The sequence below is a fragment of the Semicossyphus pulcher genome, unplaced genomic scaffold (genome assembly GCF_022749685.1).
Source record: "Semicossyphus pulcher isolate SPU_LCO1_2020_fin unplaced genomic scaffold, fSemPul1.0.p SCAF_17, whole genome shotgun sequence".
Classification (NCBI taxonomy): domain Eukaryota; kingdom Metazoa; phylum Chordata; class Actinopteri; order Labriformes; family Labridae; genus Semicossyphus; species Semicossyphus pulcher.
The window spans coordinates 11,837,742-11,854,733 of record NW_027211681.1 but is presented as its reverse complement, the minus strand read 5'-3'; the positions used below and the strand labels follow the sequence as shown (position 1 = coordinate 11,854,733).

The window sequence follows — 16,992 nt, the reverse complement described above, 5'->3', positions numbered from 1 at the left end:
CAAAACTCAAAGAAATTGAATTATCTGCAAAACCTCTTCTTTATTACATTTATCCTGAAACTTCTCTCTGGCTGCTCGTCGATGCAGCCTGTGTTTGTTAAGCATCGTGCCTTCCTTAACGAGCTTTGTGTGCCCGTCATGTAACGCACAAACACAGTGCACACACATGTACTTGAGTGGATAAATGGCATTACTCTGGTAAGCTTAAGCTCACACTTCGACACAATGACAATTAGCTCTCTGCGTCGGGTCTGTGCACACAATTATCCCCGAGTGCACGTGTGTACATGCATGCCGGCAGGTGCATGTATAACATAAACAGACCTACTGTGTGTGCATGCTGTCACACACTGAGATGCAGTTTCTCAAACAGCTTTATGTTTGCTTCCTTTTGGCCCTGCAGAGCTTGTTGCTCACCTAGAGGGCATGCCGGGACAACTCCATGATTCTGTTTATAGATGTTGAGGACAGAAGTGAAAGTATAGGACAGAGTTTCAGTAAGAACATTACAATACCGCTCTGTTTATTTCTGGAAAATATGCTAACTACCTCTGCGCCGACATGTATCTGCTCGTGGTTTTCCGATACCTCGAGGATAAATAAAGCTTGTGCCGTAACATGATATAACTGTTGGTTGTGAAATAGAACTCTCACACTGGTGCACAATACAACAAAAGCTCACAATAGGAAAGAACAATGATGAGTTTAAACCTGCGTGCATTGATTTTTGACTGCTAGAGGGAGCTTTTAATACAGTACTATAGCAGCGTATCAAGTTCCTTCTGGGGAATTCCGGGGGAAGTGTGATCAAATAGTTTCCTAACACCTCACTGGAGTCTTATTTCTCACTCTTAGACCAGCGTTGACCTGCCTTTCGAGATTGGTCCATAAAATCCTGAGAATTATTTCTCAATCCGACTGTGTTGCATAAGATTTTATAGATGTGGTATTGATTGTTCCCTGTTACAGGCAGAGTTACAAGAAGAACGGCATGATAATATGGGATAGGAATATACGTTTTGAAAACTGTTTTGTGATTGTTAAAAAGTTTCCGTTGGCGACTGGTCACTTGGATGGCGTGTGAGGATGTTAAAGGTTAGAGCAGCTGTCCACTGTGGCCTCCTGTATGAGATGAGTTTGCCTAATTCCTGCCCTCAGCCAGCTGACCTTTTAGAGTTCCACCACACAGAGAGGGCAGCAAGGGTGTGTTTTTGTCAGAGAGAAAGAGAGGTGTAGGTGTGGCTGACAGCATGCGACTCAGTGGACTGCATGTAGAGCGTGTCGGTGTGTAAAAGGGCAACCTCGTTTGAGTGTGTGACCTAGAGAGAGAGAGCGAGAGAGGGAACGAGGTGGAAAAGGCCGCCCTGGGTGTCACAGAGGGCCTGGAAGCTTGGCAGCCCTCCACACGCCACAGCGGGAGCCCAGAGGGGCTGCGAACAGAGGGCAGGAGAGGACGATGGACAGAAACTAAACAGGCTCAGGAGAATGTGTATCTATACCTTTATGAAAGAAGTGTTAAATAACAAAGAAACATAAGTATGTAATATTTCCAAACAATGATCTTATTTTGGAACAACAAAAAGGATGTGTCAGGTATTTATCTTTTATTTATTCCGACAAAAACAGTTAAGGCAGCTTTTATCACTCTTGTTTTTGGACACAGTAGTTGCCTCGCCTTCCCCATCTGCCATGCTGAGTTTATGTGTATAGTGTGTGTGAGTGTGTGTGGTCTATACAATACATCTGTCCTCTTGGCCTCTGCAGCGTGCCTGTCTGACCCTGCAGCTGTCCAGCTATTGTCATGGTGTATTAACACGCACACTATACAGAGGATGTTCAGTCCTTTTGTGCTTCAGCGTCCTTGTTACTGTGTTGGGTTAAGGCCACTAGTGAATGTGTTCCCTATTCTTCTGACTGTTGTGTGTTTCTTTCACCAGGTCAAAGCGGGCTGGGGAAGTCCACTCTGATGAACACCTTGTTTAAATCCAAGGTGAGCCGCAAGTCAGTGCAGCCGAACCAGGAGGAGAGGATCCCCAAGACCATCGAGATCAAGTCCATCAGCCACAGTGAGCTAATGTTCATTCATTTAGGAGCCTATAAACAAAATACATGTTTTGTATTCTTGTTATAAACGTTTGTTTCAGTGTGTGCGTGTGTGCCCAGAAGAAATACCAATTAAACATCTTGTCTTTGCCTAGATATCGAGGAGAAAGGAGTGAGGATGAAGCTGACAGTAATCGACACTCCGGGCTTTGGGGATCAGATCAACAATGAAAACTGGTGAGATGAGGTTACTTACTTCTTCGTGTTTGTAGGATGACTTATACTTTCATTTGTTGATCAAAGCAAAAGCTCAGTGTTTCATGAAAACAAGGCATCCTGTTAACTTGTGTAGTCAGCGGAAAAGTCTGAAAAGGGCTGCATGTGCGTCTTTCTGTGAGCCTTTAAATTTGAAAATGTCACGCCACTTACATTTTTATTTATTGTTTTATTTTTGGAGCCCTTTAAACATAATTTGAAGGGTTTATGAATTAGTTTTAAGTAATCAGGAGGTAAAATTTAATTTGACAACATCACTGATGATATATAATAATTATTTTACGTTGAATAAGCTTGATAATAAGGGTTTGACTGTGTGTACAAAGTTAGCTTCACCTCCTGACCTCTGCTTCCTTTGTCAGCTGGCAGCCCATCATGAAGTTCATCAACGACCAGTACGAAGCGTACCTGCAGGAGGAAATCCACATCGACAGGAAGAAGAGGATCCCGGACTCGCGGGTTCACTGCTGCATATACTTCATCCCTCCCACAGGCCACTGGTAAGATCACTCATTACCCACAAACCCTTGTGACTAAGTGCCCCCTCTTTTTGTTCCTGATACCACCAGTTTCTCCCACAGCTGCAGAGACAAACAGGCCTTCTGGGAATCTCCCCCTGACCCGTCGTCTGTCCTCAGCTCTTTAAGCACGTCCCTCTGCTGCTTCTCTTTTTCATCCCCCTCTGTCACGACCACATGTGGAACTCATTCTCTCCTCAAAGACACTGAAGTATCGTTTCAAGAGTCAGATTTCACTAAGAAGTTGAGCTCTACAGGTCTCATAATTACGGGGAGGTTTAGAGACAGGGAAGTAATTACTTGTACTTTATCTTGAGGGGGAGATTTTACCTGACAATGTAGATATATGCTCACTGGTTCATGTATTTACCACTTACATTTATGGAATTGTGTGGTCTCATTACGCCAATCTCCTAATCTTGTGTATCATTACACCTAAAAGTGTTTTTCTGCTGGATTTAATATGAAAAAGTGCTGCATCCTAGGTCTGTATTTTATTTAAAATTTATTAGGCCCTCTTTTCAGCTCACCTCAAGTGGTTTGCTGATGCATTTCAGTCCAACATGACACTGGTCCAAATCTAACACACATTTTTATGAGCCTGTGAGCCGGCTAAACACTTTTTGAAACTAAAAAAGATGTCTTTAATTTAGATGATGCTAACAGTCCAAATTCATGAAGGGTGTAAGAATACTGATGCTGTAATTGATGCTTTTATTCCTGCAAAGACTTTTCCCGACAAAAAGCCAAAGAAAAAGATTTGTGTTGCTTTGCAGAAACCAAATCGATAACATCCATGGTGTCCTTAGAAGCCCTTTTTTCACTGCGGTTCCACCACAGTGGCGTAAGAAAACACCGCCATCATGCAGTTTGAGTAAAGCCGCCCCAGTGTGTGTTTTTACACAGCGTTCTGGCAAAGCGGAAGCAAAACGTACCGGAGGTTTCAACAAACACACACATGGCGCTGTTCTGCCCTGCCTGCTCTGCAGTTTACACAGACACCATTTCGCCTCTGTTACTACCTCCGATGCCGGCTCAGAAGCGCTACGACTTCGCCCCACCGTTCCGCTTCGGTTCGTTTTACAAATATAACAGAGGTGCAATAATCCTGTCTTGAACGGACCCATCACCACCTCCTTAATGACAAGTCGTGACCCAAATTCCCTCTACAAATCATTCAGTTAGCAGCATTTTGTCAACAGAAATGTACTAAAAAAGTGCAACATAGATGCAACTACTGCAGGGCTCATCAAGTTTCAAGAATGCACCTGGGATTACCCGATCAGTGTATAAACTATACTACTACTGCAAGCACGTCATAGGAAGCCTTTGTTCTTCAAAATAAAAGCGCAGCATAAACCTTTTGCCACAACATTTGCTTTTTTTCAAGAACACATCCGCGACCCTCTGAAAACAGCTCTGTGACCCACTTTTGGGTCCCGACCCGCCAGTTGAGAACCAGGGGGCTAGAGTGTCTTGGCAGGGCACACGTGTGTTCTTTAACAACCAGGTGATTGTTTGCTTCACTGACATGGCCTCTGCTCGACATATTTCATTGAGGCTGAGGTAATCCAGACCACATTTCTCCTGCTGCCGTGTAAGTGACGAGCGATGTGTCCTCATGTGCACCTACGGTTAAGGTAGACACGCTGCAGAGCTCTACGCACACACAGACAACTTGTATAGTTGCTGATGGAATCTTGATAGTATGTTTCATAATAAAAAATCCATACACTCCCTCGTGCACCAGCTGTACACACACTCATTCTCCAACCATCTGACTGCAGATCTCCGTGACGGCTCCATCCACTGCTGCTTCATATTTCAACGCACCAGTAACTCAACAGTTGTCCACTTACAGACTCTCTGTGTGAGTGGGGGATGACATGTGTGTGTGTCTGTGTGTCCCGCTGTTTGACGGACCCCCTCATCATCTGCTCTTGTCGCCACAGCTGCTGCTTCGGAGAATGTGTGTGTGTCTGGTCATGTAAACGTGAGTGCAGTGGACTTGAGCGGGCAGTGGACATGCAAACACTTGTTTAACTCCACTTGTGTGGATGCCCTGAATGTGTTTGTATATCATATCGCTTACAGCTGCTTAATCGGACAACACAAACACTGCGATCGTTGTCAGTCTGTGTTGAAGTGTCCATACATACACACACACACGCAGAGAAACATCCAAGACGAGCAAACTGTACCTGATTTTGCTCATGAATACAGGAAGATACACCCACACATTCTGAAAGAAAAGATGTGAACATCTGTCAGGAAGTGGTGTCTTCCTTACAGACAACCAGAGAGTTGTAGGCAGGAGAACAAAGGAGACATCTGTTGGGGAGCTGGCATGGAGATAAATGTATGTAAAAACACAGTTTCAAGTACATAATTAGATTTAGATAATATAATACAGCACAGATTTGCGTTGTTTTCTTTTTTTCCCTATTAAATTTCACACAGTAACGCCTGTTTAAGTTTTAAATTAAGGCCTGTTCCCGATTACACACAGACACTGTGCCAGAAGCCTCTCGACTCCTCTGCCATGTGACCACAGTCCAAGAACGACAAACAGGAAGTTCTCTCTCACAGGCATCTATCATTGGAAGAGGGTTTATCTTTTTGTCTGATTCATTTTTAACAGCAGTTTGTGTTCATCGAGGCTCTAATGTAATACGCATGTCTGCTTTTAAGCCGCTCCTGTGGTTTCAGATAGACGAGCAGTTCTCAGCGGAGCAGAACGCAGACTTGGCATCGGCAGTCATTTCTGATAAAAGCAGAGTCGGCCACACTAGTTTCCCTCAAGGCGGTCTTCTTGTTACCTTATTTAACATGTCTTCCTGAGAAAAAGAAGGCTGTACTTTGACTCTCATCGACTCAGTGCTGCTTTTTGATTTATAATAGAAAATAAGGAAGGGAGGGAGAGCTATATGCGCTGTGGTCGGCTGTTTTCTCCACCTCTAATTTGGCCGCAGAGCTTATTGTTCTAAATGTATTCAAAGAAACATGGCTGCCTCTTTACCCCAGCTGACCACATCAAAGGATTTTTATTGACATCTGTGCATGCGTGCATACATACATATTTATTGCCCATTCAGCATATGTTCATGCGAAAGTTACATGTGTGCACATGAAAGTGTGCATGTCTGCTCGGCCATGCATATGACACAACTCGACTTCCTATTTATACGTTCATGCATCTGCACATAGACAGTTTATGATTGCAGTTACATAATTTGTCTCTCTTGTCTTTGCTTTGATTCCTCACTACCCTAACTCTCTGCAAGCATACAACACATGCCAGTGGTCCCCGGTGTGTAGAGCTCTGTATCTCCTGTTTGAATGCACCGCTTACTGTGTCATCTCTCCTTACCTTTGTGCAGCTCCTCTCTTCTCTATCTAACATATGATCCCCTGTGCTGCAGCCTGTGTTCACGGTGACATGTTTGTCAGTTATTGGCAGACGCGGCCTCCCCTCCAGCTGCCCCCGGGTCTTTGAACCAGGCTGGCCGGGCTTGGCTCGGGCTAATTGGAGGGCAGAGCAGACAGCATGAGGGGAGTCTGTCTGCAGGAGCAACTGGAGGGAATGTTGGGACAGAAAAAAAATACAGAGGGCAGAGAGAAATAGGAAGGCCGTAAGTGTAAGGACAGTGCTACAGTAGGGACAATTCTGCTTTGAGTTACATGAGAGCAGAATATTAAGTACAGATGGGTAACGGCAAACATAAAGCAGTATTTGATTCTCTTTTTGTGCGTTTAAACCTCAAAATTAACCTGAAAGCTGTTTTTTAATTTACTTAAATCATGCCTAAGAGGGTGTTACAGCAAAATAGTTTCACTGACTGAGAATAGGAAACAGCAGCATGTTAGTGCGAAGCATCAACATGAGGAGCCAGGTTGGACTGAGTGTCTTAAAATAGACCATGATTGCCCTCTAGTGGTTACTCTTTTTCATTACATTAATATCCAAAGAATTTCTGTTCCTTTTTTGGAGTTGACATGTTTTTACTCCTTGTTACTTTTTTAATCCTTCAGCTGCTTTGGGTGTGCATCCAAACACACATTTAGATTACTTCCTCCATTGTATTAAGCAGTCATCTCTTTTTTCTCCCCACAGTCTGAGGCCTCTGGATGTGGAGTTCATGAGGCGTCTCAGCAAGGTGGTCAACATCGTCCCCGTCATCGCCAAGGCCGACACGCTCACCCTGGAGGAGAGGGACTTCTTTAAACAGACGGTGAGACCAGTGTGTGTGTGTGTTTGTGGATTGCGTGGGTGTTTTGAGAGCAGAGTTGCTTTTAAATGTCTGAAAAAATTTTGTGTGTGACGTATTTAGCTTGTGACATTAATATACGGTTACATGTTCCTGCCATCGCACCTGCACAAACCTTGCAGCAATTCTTTAGGCTTAAAATACATGTTTGAGCAAATCAGTGGTCAAACAGTCGGTGGATCCCCTCACCAACACAAGTGTGTCGGCGTATCCACAACCACAGGTCAGCAACATATGAAGAGCTGCCAGTCACTACAAACAAAAGCCATCTGTGCAAACCCACATGATACCCGTCCCGGGATCCTGTGTCATCTTTGTAACTGTAACTCTTCAAAAGTCATGCTCGGTCCAGACGGAAACATTTAAGATCTGTTTATTTGAAGCATTTATTTACTGAGCCGCGATCCACAACTCTTAAGTCTGGTTCTTTTTTAGATGGGGAACTTCTGCCCAGCTGCCAACCGAACAGGCAGGCCCTTCATTACCAGTGAATTGCTGGGCGATTGTACAAGTCAGCCATGTTGCCTACAGGAAAAAAACACAACCTTTCTGTCACATGACCAGTATAAGGAAGTAGAAAACAATGAATATACATCATTTTCTACAAAAACTACAAGTTTAAATCCGTGTTTTTGAAACTTAATTGTCAAATCTCTTAAAATTAGCTTGGTTTGAATTTTGCTAACTTTTTAGGCTATGCTAACAGCCAATTGGTCCGTGATTTTGGTTCAGACTCCCCTGGTCCTTTGTCTAACACCACCAGGACGTTCAGATTCATGTTTTTGGGGGGAAACGTCCTGATAGCCATTTGATGGAATGCAATGACATTTGGCACCATAAGTCTCAGCTGTATCTTGTTATCAGTGCTAATTAGCAAATGCTAGCATGCTAAAACCCCAAACCAAGATGGTGAACAAGGGAAACCTGCTTAACTGTTTACATTGCCTTGCTAGCATGTTAGCTTTTAGCTCAACGCACGCTGTGACTAAGTAAAGCCTCACAGAACAGCAGCATTTTTTTACTTGTCCTTAACTGTACAATTTCAATTCACAAGAGCTGGTGCGATAAACAGAACTGCACATCCAAAGTCGGCAACAGTATTCGGAGTAAATTGCAAAAGTATGTTAATCGTTTTTTATTTTAGCAGTAAGCTAGTCACTTACAGATGTGATTTTGTTTGCACTGGGTATGTAGCTGTTGTGTCATTTATAGCAAACTTAAGGGCTACTATACAACGTCTCGGGTGGCTAATCCTCCACTGTAAAGTCACAGCCATCATTTCCCATCATAGCTTTCATACTACACCAGACCTCTGCTCCACCTGGCTTGCGTCATAAATGTTCTCTGTGTATTTGTTCTCAATCCACAGGAGGCAGCCCGCAGCCACCTGCCTTCCTCCCTCATTTCCTTTATCCATCCTTCCTTCCAAGTCTACACACTTCCCCAACAGCTTTATTCATTTCAGCGAGGCACGCTGGGTGTCTTGGCTACCGTTTTCCCCCTGATGCCTATAACACCGTCCAATGAGAACAAAGCAGGGATTGGGCCAGGCCCTGGCAGAGAATTGAAGCCGCAGGGCTTGTAGCTGGATTGTTTTGGTTGGCTGAACATGCTCCGTATGACCCTGAAGATTATTGACTAAAAGCCTCTCGTGCCAAATGTTTTTTTTATCCGTTTTCCCTGCAGCAACTTGACATGCAAACAGAATAAGAAGGGTTTTTCCTTCTTAATGTACAGCCTCGGTATGTCCAGCTGTGAGTGTCTGTTCCTCTAACCAACTGTTGATGTGGCTTTTTTGTACTATTTTACCCGGTTTGCATCCTATAATGTAAGCCTGAGAAAGCTGCCAAGGACAAATAGTGAAATGTTTGATCAAGTACCAAGTGGAAATTGTCAGAGTAGTAATTGTGGGAGGGAAAAGTCATTCATTAAACGGACGTTTTCCTAGAAGCTCGTCTGAGTTGCTCGGTCTCTCTATGTCTTTATAATGACTGAAACTCAGACGCAGTCAGTAAGCCATACCTCTGTCTGGATGGGTTTTTGAGAGTGGTTAACCTCCGTGTTAACTCCTCCGTGTCAAGGCTATTAGGAATCATTTAGTGTCAACACCAGCCTGTACAAAATAACCAGGTGTTTATTTAACTGGTCTCGTAGGTCAGAGCAGCTTCTATTCACGTCTGCAGCCCGAACAGAAATACCTGAATGTAAACAGGAATCAGTCCAAGCATCATTTTGGTGATAGATTGACTTTAATGTCAGCTGCAGGGCAAGCGCCAGGATGGTGCGATGACGGATGAAGGGTTTCAGCCTGATTTGTTTGACACTAGAACTTCCCTTTCTTAAGTGTGCGTTTCAGCCGTTGCTACGTTTATCCAGGCAATCTGACGTGATGTTTGTGCCCTGTGCTCGGTTTTGTGCAGATCAGGGAAGAGCTGCGAGCCAACGGGATCGATGTCTACCCTCAGAAAGAGTTTGACGAGGATGCAGAGGACAGGATGATCAATGACAAAATCAGGGTAAGTCGTAAGCTGCTGAAAATCGGACATGGCAATCACAGAGGTTTATTTTTTAAAGTGAGGTGTAATTTGTTCTATTTGTCTGCTGTCGTGTTTTTATTGGAGGAATCATAAAACCCACAAAAATAAGCCTAAAAAATTCAAATGTAGCATCAACCAACAGCATTAAATCTTTTGTAACACTTGTGCATTTGTGTGTGTTTGCATGTGTGCGCTCAACAGGAGATGATCCCTTTTGCTGTTGTGGGCAGTGACCAGGAGTACCAGGTGAACGGCAAGAGGATTCTGGGAAGGAAAACAAAATGGGGCACCATAGAGGGTAATACACACACACACACACACACACACACACACACACACACACAAACAGCTATAATAAAGTATGAAGTCCATCTGCACAGTGTTGTCTAGTCAAACACTAAAGCTGTAGTCACCCCTGGATTACATCTGTTCAGTGTGACCAGATCCGAGGCCGTCATGGCACAGTCCTGCCGCCCGGTCAGTTGATGACATTTTCACGACGTACCTAAAACTTGAATGTGAAATAGATTGTAAAGAAGACCACAGATTCTCAGTTTTGGAGTATTTCAACACGTGGAAAACTAACTGCAGCTTTAAAATCTGTCCAGCTGATTTTACCGTCTGTTGTTTGACTACCAGGCGCGTGTTTACGTACGTCTCTCGGAGACGTCTGTAACTAAGGACGAGACAGGAGGAAGAGATTTACAAGGACTTTCTGTGTCCTTTGGGATAAAAGACAGAAACATAAAACCACTCGCACACTGTCTCACACACGCTTACATGCAGTAACTTTAATACTGTTTACGCTTGCTGGCCTGTGATGCATGCTCACACTGCCAAGGAGGTTCTCAGCGAGGTAATGTCCTCACTTCACCCTATATGTGTGTGTGTGAGAGAGTGGGAAAGGACGTCTGTCTGGGCGAGCGGGAAGTGAAAGTCAAACAAACACTGTCCTCTTCCCAGCATGCACCTCATCACACTTTTTACTGCATACTGAGCTCTAATTTATTGGCTGTGCTATAAATGGATTGTAAAATTAAAAAACGCAGTATAAAAATAAACCATTTTAATATCTTGTAAATTATTCAGACAGTAAAATCTGGAGGCTGCAGCTTTATGCTGTTTTATTTTTTCCAATCCCTTGATTTCGAACCCCTGGACTAAACCAACTCGCAGTCGATGACGCACTAAAATCTAGATCCACCTCAGTCTGCATTAAAGCTGCGTATGCAACTTTGTTAGCAATGTAACATTAATGTTAAAAAGTCAGAGGCTCAAAATACCGTCACTTTTGAGACTAAGTATAACTTGCTGATTGTTTATGTATTTTTACTAAGTTACACCTTTAAATGCAGGACTTTTACTTGTAATGAAGCATTTTTACTTTGATAAATTTCTACTTTTACTTCCACCACTGCCTGAAAATCAATAAGACAACTATGTGGATCACAAGCCTCAAATGTGGGCAAGAATTATCCTTCTTTTTAAGATACTAAAGATTAAAAACATGATAGAAAATGTATTTTTGTCTCACTTGAACCTCAGACATGCATTTGGTTTAAGCTCAAACACTGTGATGTTTTTCCCAAAAAAGATGACATTTCAGAGCCATGAACCCTTTTAGCGTTGAGAATTTAAAGGTGACTCCTCTCTCAGGAAGCATTATGAAATGAACTCCACATAACAGCAGGGTGAGAGAGGCGAGGTACACGGACGTCTCGTCTGGCTAAAAGAACAATGGCTCCGTTCTAGTAGAGGCAAGCGGCAGGAGAGAGGGAACGAGGAAGAGGAGGAGAGAGGAAGCTGCTGGACCTGTCGGCACCTACATCATAATTCAGGCCTCAGAGGAGAAGCTGGAAGTCTCTGCATATCACACATGGAGGGGAAACTGTTTATTTGACTGACTTAAGATACCAGCAGTGTTACAAGTTAGCTCCCTCGACGCCACTAATCAGCGCTCACACGCCCAGCAGTTCTTCCTCCCTCCTCCTTTCAAAGAGAATTTAATTTCCTGCCCCTGGATATCAAAGCTTTACATAAATAGCACCCTCCTTTTTTTTTTTCTTCATTTATATTCTTGACGTAATCTATAATTCAAACAAGTGTTCGTCCTACTGGAGGCACCAGCAGCTTGTCACCGGGAGTTTGTTAAAACGTCTCACTTAAAGTTCTCCAATAAAGAGGAGAGCCGAGATGTATTCAATTACTGGAAAGTGGAGTGTGTTATCTCGGCTTAAGAAAATTGCTGGAGATGTCATGTTAGTTGATGCCCTCTGGCTGACTTTAGGGCAACACTGCCCTCTTGTGGTGCTTTAAGGAATAGCAGGTGAGCTGGAATAGAGAGGGGTTTAAGGGATAAGATGTAGTTAACCTATTAATTCAAGATCAACTTTAAATGCACAGGGAAAGATGCCAGTCAGGACTGTTTCTGTGAGTCTCTCAGATGATATAACTTTACTAATGTTTCCTCTTTTTCTCTCTTTGCAGTTGAGAATATTGCACACTGTGAGTTTGCTTACCTGCGAGACCTCCTCATCAGGTGAGCTTCCAACACACTCGAGAGCTTTTTATCATAAACTGAGTCTGGTATAGAAAACATGTTATGGACCAAGCCTCTTGCTAGATAAGAAAGCACTCACTTCATTCTGTAGAGGTGTTGAAATGAATTGGATGCAGCAGTGAGACTCACTTCCTGACTGAAATCAATACTAATGAAATTCTTTAAGATGGGTTGTGTGTCTCTCTAGAGGATGTTACAACCTGCATTTCAACCAAGGTTTCTATTGACTGGTAGCATCTAAGTTGCTTTTTAGAAGAAAAATCGTGACTTCATGCTTGGGATTTTTTTCAGGGCACCCCAATTTCCTCAATGTGCATATTCATGCAATTCTTTCAGTTAAAACGTTATCATGGGAAGCTGAATTGAATATTCACAAACAATGAAAACATTATGAAATATTTTTCATGTATTAATATTTAAGAATCAACATCAATATTACATGAAATAATAAAGGCCTCTTTTCATTTCTTCAATATTTCATATAATGCTGATATGTCCACACTAAAACCACAATAAATAAATAATTTTACTAAATAATAAAACATTCATTTTGTTTTGAAGTACGACACACGCACATAATTATGCATTAATTGTGTTTTAATTAGCACTTTTACATGCTTGAAGAGCTTACTTTGCGCCATACTTGGCCATGCAAGGGATAATGAATAGTGAGCAAGTTGTTATCGCAGGAATGGAACCCCAACAGGGCTCGCGTCTGTGTTCCATTCCGCGATAACAACCTGCTCACTATGCATTATTGTGCTTTTTACATGGCTATGTATTAATTTAAAAATGATTATCTTTCTGTTTTCCATTTAAATGTGGTCTGTTACACTCACAGTGAGAGCTGCGTTCATAGCAACGGTTAACTTTAGCCTTCTTAACATGAGCTAACAACATGAGGTATTACTCATATTAATGATGAATGAGCTCACCTAGCTGTTTTGACTCACATTGACATGAATTAACCCAGCTGTTTTTACTCACATTAAACAAGCCAACCTAGCTGTTTTTACTCACAAGCTAACCTAGCTGTTTTTACTCACATTAAACAAGCTAACCCAGTTGTTTTTACTCATATTAAAATGAGCTCACCTAGCTGTTTTTACTCACAAGCCAACCTAGCTGTTTTTACTCACATTAAACAAGCTAACCCAGTTGTTTTTACTCACATTAAAATGAGCTAAGCTAGCTGTTTTTACTCACATTAAATTGAGCTAACCTAGCTGTTTTTACTCACATTAAACAAGCTAACCCAGTTGTTTTTACTCACATTAAAATGAGCTAAGCTAGCTGTTTTTACTCACATTAAATTGAGCTAACCTAGCTGTTTTTACTCACATTAAACAAGCTAACCCAGTTGTTTTTACTCATATTAAAATGAGCTCACCTAGCTGTTTTTACTCACAAGCCAACCTAGCTGTTTTTACTCACATTAAACAAGCTAACCCAGTTGTTTTTACTCACATTAAAATGAGCTAAGCTAGCTGTTTTTACTCACATTAAATTGAGCTAACCTAGCTGTTTTTACTCACATTAAACAAGCTAACCCAGTTGTTTTTACTCACATTAAAATGAGCTAAGCTAGCTGTTTTTACTCACATTAAACAAGCCAACCTAGCTGTTTTTACTCACATTAAAATGAGCTAAGCTAGCTGTTTTCACTCAAGAGGTAAGACAGCAGGAATCAGCGCAGCACCTGATTGAGGTTTTCTGTCTCATCACTGTCAGAGTCTGTTGACATTTTCTTGTCCATGCTATCGAGAAATAGCAGACCTCAGAATGCCCTAATTGACCAATCACAATCAGAAGTATTTAACACAGCCGTGTAATAAGTGTAGTTAAAATGTGTGGTAAATTAAATTGATAAAAAAAATTGGATGTACAAATGAAAAAGCACCCGACTCATGCCACAGCAGCCTCTGTGGAAAGCACTGTGCTTCAGCATATTAAGTAACACGAGAAGTCGTATTTAACTTCTCATTTGCTGTCAGACCAGGCGATGCCTAACTGATGCTGTAATTCTGTCTTCTTTCTCTCAGGACACACATGCAGAACATCAAGGACATCACAGGCAGCATCCACTATGAGACATATCGTGTCCGCCGCTTAAACGAATCCAACGCCCACTTCAACTCGCACCCAACCAGCCACCCTGCTGTTCAGCCGCAGGCCAACGGTCAGCCTGAGGAGCTGCCCCACGTCGTGCAGGCCAACGGAGTGGCTGCGCAGCATGAAGCCCTGACCCACGAGATGTAGAGAGCCAATTAATGCTATCAGGACACAGCCAGGCACCAAACACACACACTCACACATGCATCCTGTTTACAAGTCACATGCACACACTCATGCTGTGAAGCCCTTTTTTCTTACCCAGAAGGACTGTTTTGCCAAGAAAAGAAACTACCTAACCACAGCTTTTAAATTCTCAAGGAGTTACAATTACAATAAATCTCAACATTTTCCTTTTCTTCTCCAGTTTTTCCAACATTTCTAAGCAAAATCCTGTCTTCCTTGCAGATCCAGATATTGTACAGAAATTGTATTTTTTCCCCATCTTCCTGACGGTCCAATGCAATCTTCATCCAGGGTTGTTTACAATAAACCAGGGAGATGTCAGGTCAAAGATAAACAAATGTAGATTCATACATGTCATATTAGTGAGCGCTGGCTGCTGGGTTTATTTTAGGAGCATTCGCTGGCTGTCAGGACTGCAGTGGAGTGCAGCAGAAATGCAAGATTTTGATCAGAATCGGTTAGTGTGATGGGAAAATAGTGCTCATAAGAAAACAAATGCTTTTGTGTAGAGAAAATGTTGGTTTGATGGGAGATTTCCCCACGCAGGGCTGAGGAGAAATGGCAGGATTCAAAATGAAGTTCAGCGTATCAGATGATACTAGATTAGCTCTAACTGTTAGTGCCGCTGGCCTGGTCTGCGTTGTGTTGTGGTGTATAGTTTTGTATAGATACTAGGGGTGAACTAGGGATATTTAGATTAGGTTTAAAGTATTATGGAGGAAGTGAAAGTTGTCGACACTTCCGCACTGCAGAATAATAAAAGAAAAGTGCAAGCAGCAGCAGTGTGGAGAAGTTTACGGGAAACAAAATGTCCTCTTGTCATTTCTCCATTGTGTTATGATGTTTTTAAAACCCCTTTTTGCCAAACCATCCTGTCTCTTTCTATATAATGCCAATGTTGTGTAATACCTTGCATTTTACAGTGCTCATTTATTATTGTATTTTTATTGCTGTCGTTCATGTTCTAATGTTATTGTGTAAGATGGAGGAAACTGTGCAACTGTTGCAGCCCTTTTGTCCACTTTTTTTCTGACTGTAAACCAAATAAAAGTCCTTTTTTCTGTTCTAAAGAGAAGCACATACAGTATATAGAGCTGATTTATGAATAGGTATTTATGTGTATGTTAAGTGTAATCAGTTAAATTCAGATTTCATTCCAGATGTTGGCTAACAGAGGTTTGTTGCAGGTCTTTAACAGTGATGACGTTTAGCTTTAGACAGTGTTCGCTTTCTGTCGGCTGCATTCATACAGTATGTTCTTACCCTGTCAGCTAGGCTGCACTATAACTAGCATCAAAGTACTTTACCTGCTAGTGAAAGAGTGGTCTTTATTTTTGTACATTCATTATTGATAGTTGCAACCAATCCTGCCAATAGATAATAAGTAGAGTGGTGACATTTTATTGCAAACTAGAGGAGGATATTTTTCTGCCACCAAGAGGAGGAATGAATGCCAAAAAACATTATATATCCAACATGATGCAACCATTTGTTGTGAAAATATGTGTACTCATAGAAACTCAAGGGATATTTTATAGAGGCTACAGCTAAATTGAAAATATTCTCATACAAAAATAGTGAGTTGATTTATCTTCTGCCCTGTTACAACTATTTGACATCCATGAAAACAAAAGCATTAATACTTTCAATAAAACCAAGAGAACTTTTAACCAGAGAAACCAGTTTGGAAATAAGTTTGGTTTACACTTTGTTCACTGTTGTATAGTTCTTGTGTACTTTGTTATGGTATTCTAGATTAAGGTTTTATCTTTGATATGCTATCTCAAAGAATAAAGATTGATATTTTTATTGTTTAAATTGGATTGTCGTTATTGTCAAAAATGAAGAAACTAAACTCATTCCAGTGAAGATGGCCAGCTGATGAATCTTCCTGCTGATAATTTTCAAAATAGAAGTCATGAAAATATGTCAGTATTGTTTCAAAACATCTTGAGTGAATCCTGTTTCCAAATATAGCTTTCACAATCTTGGACTGATCACCAGTCAATCACATGGCTTACACATAAAGACATTCAACCCTTCACGCTTACATTCACACCTACGGGCAATTTAGAGTCACCAATGAACCTAACAGGCATGTCTTTGGGGCGTGGGAGCAAGCCGGAGTACCCAGAGGGAACCCACACATGCACAGGGAGAACATGTAAACTCCGCACGGAAAGGCCCACTTCGTCCGAACAGAGTTCGAACTAGGAACTTTCTAACTGTGAGGCGACAGCGCTAACCGCTGCGCCACCATGCAGCCCTCTTCTTCTGCAACATTCATGAATTTGAAAACACATTAACTTAGAATATTTACAGAGGTATCGTCCCTTTAATTAATGAAATACATCCATTAAACACATTGCTTACTTCAGTGAATTAAGGACTACTTAAAAGGTTTGACATCTTAAAACATTTTTAATTAAGAAACCACAATACTAACTTTTTACCCACATAAACAAACATTAACGTGAAAATAAGACAAATGA

The 16,992-nt window shown here is 41.8% G+C and overlaps 1 protein-coding gene across 6 annotated transcripts in view; it reads left to right on the top strand.

Moving 5' to 3' along the window:
* Positions 1 to 16,318, top strand: part of septin9b (septin 9b) — an 81,076-nt gene extending 64,758 nt beyond the window's left edge. For all 6 annotated transcript variants that reach the window (XM_069665319.1, XM_069665318.1, XM_069665317.1 and 3 more), the window contains 8 exons: positions 1,938 to 2,066; positions 2,199 to 2,280; positions 2,682 to 2,819; positions 6,952 to 7,069; positions 9,526 to 9,621; positions 9,844 to 9,940; positions 12,130 to 12,181; positions 14,245 to 16,318. In XM_069665319.1, the coding sequence (XP_069521420.1) occupies positions 1,938 to 2,066; positions 2,199 to 2,280; positions 2,682 to 2,819; positions 6,952 to 7,069; positions 9,526 to 9,621; positions 9,844 to 9,940; positions 12,130 to 12,181; positions 14,245 to 14,461 (929 nt within the window). In that variant the 3' untranslated portion in view covers positions 14,462 to 16,318. The remainder of the gene's footprint in view (positions 1 to 1,937; positions 2,067 to 2,198; positions 2,281 to 2,681; positions 2,820 to 6,951; positions 7,070 to 9,525; positions 9,622 to 9,843; positions 9,941 to 12,129; positions 12,182 to 14,244) is intronic.
* Positions 16,319 to 16,992: the final 674 nt, after the last annotated feature.